Source organism: Chaetura pelagica, unplaced genomic scaffold (genome assembly GCF_000747805.2).
Source record: "Chaetura pelagica isolate M959 unplaced genomic scaffold, ChaPel_1.0 scaffold105, whole genome shotgun sequence".
Classification (NCBI taxonomy): domain Eukaryota; kingdom Metazoa; phylum Chordata; class Aves; order Apodiformes; family Apodidae; genus Chaetura; species Chaetura pelagica.
The window spans coordinates 4,292,340-4,300,630 of record NW_009953393.1 but is presented as its reverse complement, the minus strand read 5'-3'; the positions used below and the strand labels follow the sequence as shown (position 1 = coordinate 4,300,630).

At 38.3% G+C, this 8,291-nt stretch overlaps 1 protein-coding gene across 3 annotated transcripts in view; it reads left to right on the top strand.

Annotated features, from left to right (window-relative positions):
* Window positions 1-8,291, top strand: part of PDS5B (PDS5, regulator of cohesion maintenance, homolog B (S. cerevisiae)) — a 91,869-nt gene that overhangs the window by 59,136 nt on the left and 24,442 nt on the right. For all 3 annotated transcript variants that reach the window (XM_009998347.1, XM_009998348.1, XM_009998345.1), the window contains exon 23: window positions 5,681-5,804. In XM_009998347.1, the coding sequence (XP_009996649.1) occupies window positions 5,681-5,804 (124 nt within the window). The remainder of the gene's footprint in view (window positions 1-5,680; window positions 5,805-8,291) is intronic.

The window sequence follows — 8,291 nt, the reverse complement described above, 5'->3', positions numbered from 1 at the left end:
TCATCTTGGTAGCAACTGTGTAGTTGTCATGGTTTTGGGCCCAGCATGACAACAAAGGAGCAGCCATGTAAGGAGCAGGCCCATAGCCATTCACTCAACTCTCCCCTCCCCTCCCCCCCACACACTCTCTGGGATGAGGACAAAGCTCATGGGTCGAGACAAAGGACAAGGAGGGTCCTTCACCGATTAAGGTCCCAGGCAAAACAGACACAACGTGGGGAAAAAATAATAATAGTAATTTAATTTCACACTAAACAAACACACACAGACAAAACAAAGAGCAGGGCTTGCATATGTTACCCCACCCCTCCCTTCTTCCCAGGCCCAAATCACTTTGTTCCCAGTTTCTCTCCCTCCTTCCCCCCAGTGGCACAGGGGGACGGGATGGGGTTTAGAGTCAGTAATTTAATTTCACACTAAACAAACACACACAGACAAAACAAAGAGCAGGGCTTGCATATGTTACCCCACCCCTCCCTTCTTCCCAGGCCCAAATCACTTTGTTCCCAGTTTCTCTCCCTCCTTCCCCCCAGTGGCACAGGGGGACAGGGGATGGGGTTTAGAGTCAGTTCACAGGCTGGTGGGTCTTGTCGTGCCATCCTACTCAGGAGGGAGGATTCCTTACAGTCTTTCCCTTCTTCCCCATGGGAGAGAGTCCTCCACGAACCTCTCCTTCCTGAGTCCTTCCCACGAGATCTGCAGCTGCTTCAGCCTGGGCTTCCCACAGAGTCACAGGCTGCTTTGGGAACAGAGTCCACGGGCAGCAAATCCCCTGGCCACAGAATCTAAGTCCAGTGGCCAAGTTCACCCCTCCTGGTGCCTTCAGAGAATGTTCCACCATGTTCCCCCATGGGTGCAGGGAGACAGCCTGTCACCTCACCAATGGGTTGCAGGGAAACTTCTGCTTGGGCCCCTTCTTCTCCTTCCTCACCAACCACCAGCACCTTCACCCTTCACCATCACTGCTCTGCTCCTCCTGCACAATTCTTCTCACTCCAAGTGCTTCTCTGCTCAGGTGTTATCTCAGTTCTTTCGTATGTTAATCACTGAGGGGCATCTATTGTCCCTCTAATGGCTCCTTGGCTGGGTTTGGAGCAGGTGGAGTTTCTCAGCTTCTTAATGGAGCCACCCCTGAAGCCCTTCCCATCTACCAAAAAACCCACCAAACCAGAAGAGTAGTAACTTGAAAATAATTGTTTCACAGTTCTAAATTCTGTGTTATGACCATTTGTAGCAGATACTAGGGAGTTTAGTGGCAGTAATTTAACTTTTCAGTATAATTGCTTTTTCCAGCAGCGAATAGATCAGTTCTGTAGGTCCTGTGTGGTTTTATGCAGGTAGTGATGATCCCTTATTGGGCATGTTTTAGAAATTTAATTTTCCCACTCTTTTTTACTCAAGATTTAAGCAATAATAATGATAACAGAAACAGTATATAATAATGTGCTTACTTCTCCATTATTAAAGATAATTTTAAGGGAGGGAGAAAGCTGCAAGTATGAAATTGCTCTGTGTTTAAGGCAACTCTTCAGTCCCAGAGCTTGGAACTCTGCCTGGGGATGATGAGCCAATTGAAAGCTTACAGGTTAGGATGAAAGAGCAGTCTGATATGGGTGTCTGGTGCAGCCCCCCTGACCAGGAAAAGGAAGTGGATGAAGTCTTCTTTGAACAACTTCATGTTCGTAGGCTTTGGTCCTAAGGGTAACCTCAATGTCTCCAATACTTGTTGGAGAAGCAACACAGCAGTGCATACAAAAATCCATGTGCTTCCTGGAGAGCATCAATGACAATGTCCTCACACGTGATAAAGGAGCCAATGAGGAGAGGTTCTCTGCTGTATTCACTGAGATTGAAGGCAGTCTTGTCTGTGATGACCATAAGATGGTGGAGTTCAGAATCCTGAAGGCAGCAAGGAGAGGAGAAATGAAGACTGGCCTTTGGAGACCACTATAAGGCCATGAAGATGCTTAAGGGATTGCAGCATCTGATGGATGAGGAAATGCTGAGAGAGCTGGGACTGCTCAGGAAGAAAAGGCTCAGTGGGGATTTCATCACTGTGTTATAAATAACAGAATGGAGGGTGTGAAGAATGTAGAGTCAGGCTGTTCTTAAGTGGTGTGCAGTGACAGGATCAGAGGCAATGGGCACAAACTGGAACACAAGAGACTCTATCTGAACACCAGGAAACACTTTTTCACTGTGAGGGTGACTGAGCACTGGCACAGGTTGTCCAGAAATGTAGTGCAGTTTCCATCGTTGGAAGTACTAAAAAGCCACTTGGATGATGTCTGGGATCGCCTGCTCTAGGTCAACCTGCTTGAGCAGAAGGTTGGGCTAGATGACCTCCAGAGGTCCTTTCCAACTGTATTTATTTATTCTGTGGTTCCCAGTAGTGCATTTTGGGAAAGCTCTAACCTGCAAGAAGGGCAGGTCTCCTTTTCTCTGGTTGAATGAGCTAAAGCATATATGATAACAAATGCTCTCAAAACCTGAAGCTGAGGAGATGATGTTTCAGGCGTGTTAGTTCTGTATGGAACTTATGGACACTGCCTGACCTTTTCTCTTCACCCTTTGAGAAAGTAACAAGGATATCTTTTTTTTATGGCAGTGCTTACTGGGTGCCTACGGTGGAAATCTGGCAATGCTCTTTCCAGCAGAACAGAACATAGTCTTTTAAGCTGTATTTGATCTGAAGTCCTTTTGTTTAGAGTCAATTTTTGTGTTTGTGGCTTGTATTTGCCTTCCAAACAATGTATAATTTGCTAAAGATAATTGAATTAATTGAAGGTGGCATGTTTCAGGAGACACTTGGCTTCATGTAGGCTGTTAGTCATGTTGCAATCATCTTTGTGTTATTATCCTCATCAGCCATAAACATGACACTGTCCCCAGGCCTTTTTTAATCTACCCAACTGTACTTTTCAGTGACAGTTGAAGGGAATGAAGAATGGGATTTTAAAAAAAATTTAAAGCAGGGTTCAGCTTAGGGTGACAGGTGAAGGCAAAGTCCCACTTGGAAAAAAAGAAAAAAAAAAATCTCTGTTCTGGTTCATCTTTCTCACTTGGAAGCAGTAGGATTGATGATGTTGTTGAATTGCTTTTAAGACAACCACTGATTGCTTTGAGATGTAAGCGTATGTAGGTTAAGTTCACCAGTGTCAGATTGTTTTAATATTGAATTTTGTCAATGAACAATAACTTGGTGGTCCTTTCCAGGTCTAGCACACTAGTTGTTGCTGAAAGTATTGATATTAGATATGAACCTGAGTTGAGACTTCTGAAATACAATCTGCATTTCCCTTAAACTGAAGCTTACCAAGAGGAAAAATTACTTAAACTTTGGAGTTTAGAACTTCATAGTTCTGTCCTACAGATTGCTTGCTACACCATCAGATATACAACTTTTTCAGAGATTGTAGGCAAAAGACACTTATTATTCCATGGAACATGGAAAGTGCTTAGAAAATTAGACACTGTCATGTATCCTGTGGAGTGGAAATAAAAATAACTGCTAGTTTGTAAAGTGAGAGATGATGATTATACGTAAGATTATACACAAGACGTGTTTTCAAGATGCTTTTATTTGGATTATCTTTGTGCAGCCTACCACCTTGATTAGGACTGTGTTTTGCACTTGATAATATCTTTCCATGTGATTGCACTTTTGTTCTCATTTAAAACATCTGGTCTTCAGCAATAGTAATAGCACTCCAGAAAATAGATACATGGGTCCCTCTTATATCTCTTAGAGAGCTTCTGTTGGGATAAGGGCATACTTGGTGTACTAATTTTCAAAATTATAAGTAGTAATTGAAAATTGCAGTTATATCATGCAGAAGCTGCTTTTTTTTTTTTTTTTTCTTTTCCTCCCAGCCCTAATAATTGTGTGCTTTGGGATAATGCAAATCAGAAAGCTTTTGTCTATAACAATATGATGAAAAATAAATCCCCAGTTAGGAGTTTCTTCTAAGATAATGCTTCTGGGGAATAAGACAGATCTGATTTTCATCTCCAGCTGTAAGAATGATACTAATAACTGGCACTGTTGTCCTCTTCCTTCACAAGCACATGTACATCCTGTGAGAGTATTTCTGTGATAGATACTCTGTAAAGATTTGGCCAAATGCTATGTGAAATATCTTGGATTCAATTTTTAAAATTAAATGTTATCACTACCAAAGCTGAGGGAGATTGAAAGTTCTTAATTTTATTCTTTCCTCTGGCTCAATCACTCTTTACTTGTAAGTCATTATTGCTCAGTTGTTACTGAACTGCAAGAACTGAATCTTTATTGGGTTCACTTATTACAGTAGATGCAATGTAAAGTGAAATTTAGCATTTAATAACTAGATGTTATTATATTAATCTTCATGCCTTGTTTGAAAGTTAGTGCAGCTTTTGTCCTGTCATTTGGTTGCTTGTAATCTATTTGGGTTTTGAATGTGGTTTTCTTCCATAAAATACTGAGGTATGTTTAAAGTCTGATTAGCGTAAGATTTAAGCTCTTCTATAGACACATCATACAGTCTGTTTAATAATGGCTTTTCATCTCATTCTTTAAATGTTTTATACAGTTTTTGTTTTATTGGATTTGAAACTACAGTGCTTGCCCTTCCTAAGGATAAAGGGCAAATGATTAAGAGGTTAAACAGTATTTTTCCCACTTAAATTAATAATTATTTGTGTATAAGAATATTACTTGATTCCTGCTCTAACTTAATATAGGAAAAAGCTGTACTTACTACTGCTGAATAGAATTAATTAGTATTTTATGTAAGAGATCCATGAAACTTAGTTATTCTTTTATGTTTGATCTGAAAGGCAAAAGTAATATACTTTACTGAAGTAATTTATTGAAATTAATTTTATAAGAACAGGGAAAGCTCAACTGAGTTTATTAATGCACACATTAAATGCTTATTGGTTTGCATCATGTGAAGATGTTTTTGATATTCTGATAACCTTTGTAAATACTGCTGTAGGTTACAGGAAAAAAATAATCTTTTATGAAAATTGCAAATGTTTGGTGTGTTCTGCTGGGTGGGAATTCAATTTGGGTGTGCAAATCAAGTAAAACTTTCAGCATGTTGAAAATTGTTTTTCTTGCCAAATCCTTTTTGCTGTTGTCTTTAAAATACAATTAATTTAGTCACCTATCAATATCTAATAAATCTTAATTTATGTTGACTAGCAGCATGGATTTTGAACTCTCATTGCTAGAGAAAATTTGAGAACTTTGGGGACTAGAAATTTGCTGCTACTTTGGCAGCAACTCCTTGCTGAAGGAAAAACATGCATGTTGAACAAAAGTATCTTTCAGGCTAAGTAAATTCTCTGAGGGGCATTTTTGCAGTGTGCTGCTCCATTGCACAGCTAAAACTGTTTCACACCCAATGGAACTTTGGGAAATGTCAAGGAGTATTTTCATTGCTAAGCTGGGGCAAGGTAATAGGTGTGTGGTAATAGGATGTAAAATGTGGTGCCATGGAAACTACTTTAGGTTTGAAGTTATTTCTGTGGTTGATTTTGGGGGAGTGGGAACAGCAAGGTCCATGGAACCTTTTTCTTCTTCATAAAGTACTTGTTTTTTAGCAATGCAAACTTATAGGGATTTAATTAAGTCAAAGAATTACATATTTTTTACTAATTAATCTTCATAATCCGTGTGCTTGTTTTTCAGTAAACCTGATATGTCTCGGTTGAGGCTGGCTGCAGGGAATGCTATTGTGAAGTTGGCACAAGAACCTTGCTACCACGAAATCATCACCTTAGAACAGTACCAGCTGTGTGCACTAGCCATAAATGTAAGGAAATTAGGTGGGACTTGTGGGTTATCAGCAGATGTATGGGTATGTGTATGGTTTTTTCTGTGTGTTCTGTATACATCTGCTAATCTGACTTTATGTAAAATCTTCAGCCTTGGCCTGAATTCCTCTGCCCCCTCCATAATCCTGAAAGCTGATTTTAGATGAGAATTAGATCTGTAGTACTGTGCTGCCCAGCAGTGGAATGTCAACTTACAGTAGTGAAATGTTAGAATATCGTTAAACTAAGGAGTTCAGAATTGATTTAAAGTAACAGTCTAGCTGCATTATCATATTATTAGAAGGTGAAATGAGATTTATATAGAGTATTTTGGACTGTGGTGACAACAGTGACTTTGGTTTCTTGATTGTAGAGTATATTCAGAATGCAGAGGTCTGCAAAGATAGTTGGCATCCTTTAAATATTAGAAGAGATAGAGTGAGATTGCTCATAGATGCTGGACATTTCAGCCTTAATTTCTGCCTGTGAGATCAAAGTGGCAGAAAGTAAATAACTTTCAAATTTTAAGTAGCACTGTAGTGATCCTCTGTGTTCCTGTCTTGTAGACTAAGCAAATTTTACAGAAATTGATTCACACCCCAATACTAAGGTGGTCATGGAGGTCTTATGGTGGCGTTACCTGCATAACTGCTGCTATTCTCCTGACTTTATAGAAGTTAAGAAATCCTTTGGAAGGATTCCTTTCCAGAAGACATCTTCAATAATAACAGTATTCCATTCTAGACCTTAATTCCTGTTACTGGCTAAACCTTCAAAAGCTGCAACCCCCTTTAAATGTCAGAAGATTTGAAATTGGTATTAAGTATTATAAAATAAAAAGTATAGCGCCCATGTAGATATTGCTTTTCATACTGAGTATCTTTAAGTTCTTTTTTTTTGGAGTTGAGTACAACTTAGGCTAGAAAAATCATTCATATACCAGAATAAGACTGTATTGTCTGTGTTCGGCTTGTGTACTGTTTTAACAATGGTTACTTGGATTTTAAGCTTCTCTGTTTCTATGGCAAGGAGCCATTACTCTGTTCCCAAATGCTATTAAAACAAGATAAATGGAACAAAACTTAAAATTACTTGAACCAATGAAATCTAACAAAAGAGCAGCAGAAATTCAGTGGTAAAAACTTAAGGCCTTTACACCTAAAGTGAGAACTGATACTCTTCGATCTTTCTATTCCAAAACCTAATAGAAATGTTAGCCCAGTGTTAAAATGAGTTCTAAAGATTTTTACAACTCAGAAGTAAATTAGTAGAGAGGAAGATAACCACTTACTGTAATGACAAATAAGATCTATTTCTGTTTCAGAAAAGATACTCTAGCTGAAAAATATCATGCCAGACTTGGCTTGCCCAATAGAGTGTGCATGTTCTGTTTTCTTCTGATCCCTGTGACTAAAATCTGTTCATTTCTTCAGTCATTTTCCTCCTGTGGCAAATTTGTTTATTGCAAATATTAACTTTGCAGTTCTCCTCTATAATAATTTGCCTTCATTGTTTTGACACTTTTCAGTATGTCAGGTGCAAGCTCCTTGCCCTCCATTTCATCACTGACGGTCACTTGTTTGCTTATTTTTCATTAGAATGTGTAGTACTGGAATCAGTTTATTGATGGTAGAAACTGTTTATTCTAAAAGCTTATTCATCCTTAGCACTATCAAGTCTAACCACAAATTAGGACTTTCTAATGGCATTAAGGCTGGCTCTAATATTACAAAATTTAATTTACAGCAAACTTTCTTTAAGTGGACAGGTCAGAAAACAAGATTAAAAAAAAGGAAAAGCTTAATTCTTAGAATCTGCAGTGGTTGCACGAGTTCTGCTATGGTTCTGGGTTTTTTTGGCTTTGAGATATTGCCATTTTGCAGTGTGCAATGACTAGAGCACAGAATGCATAATAAAGTGTTATTGCTAACTGCTGTGTTAAGGTTGCAGTGGTAAGCAGAGACTTTGTGATGATTAAATGCATGTAGTTTTATTAATTTTAAATTGCTATGTATGGTTTATGAAACCTGTAAGCTCACCAGCATTTAAGTTGTTTGATCTGCAGAGCAAATTTTGATGTCAGCAGAGCTTCATGTTGAAATTGTGTAGAAAGTAATTGGGTATGGTGTTACGTACTGTAGTGTTTAACAGGCTTTAGGACCAGATTTAAGATCTAATAAGCTTTGCTGTTGAAAATGCAATTGTAATTGTATTTAGAATGAATCTTTTATATTGCTTAAGTTTATTTGCAAAAAAAAAAAAAATCCCAAAGCTTTTTCATTTTCGTTTGACTCTGAGTGTTTTAATTGTTGAAGCAAGTCTTTGTTCATTTTGAAGAATGAGATTTCTGTCTTTGTTGCTTTGCAAATATTTTTCTTTAAATAGTTTTAAATTGTGACCTTTTGATGAATAGACATGCAATTTGGAGAAGCAAATATGTAAAATTGGGCTAGTGTGTGGGTTTTATTTGTATGCCATAAAGTGTG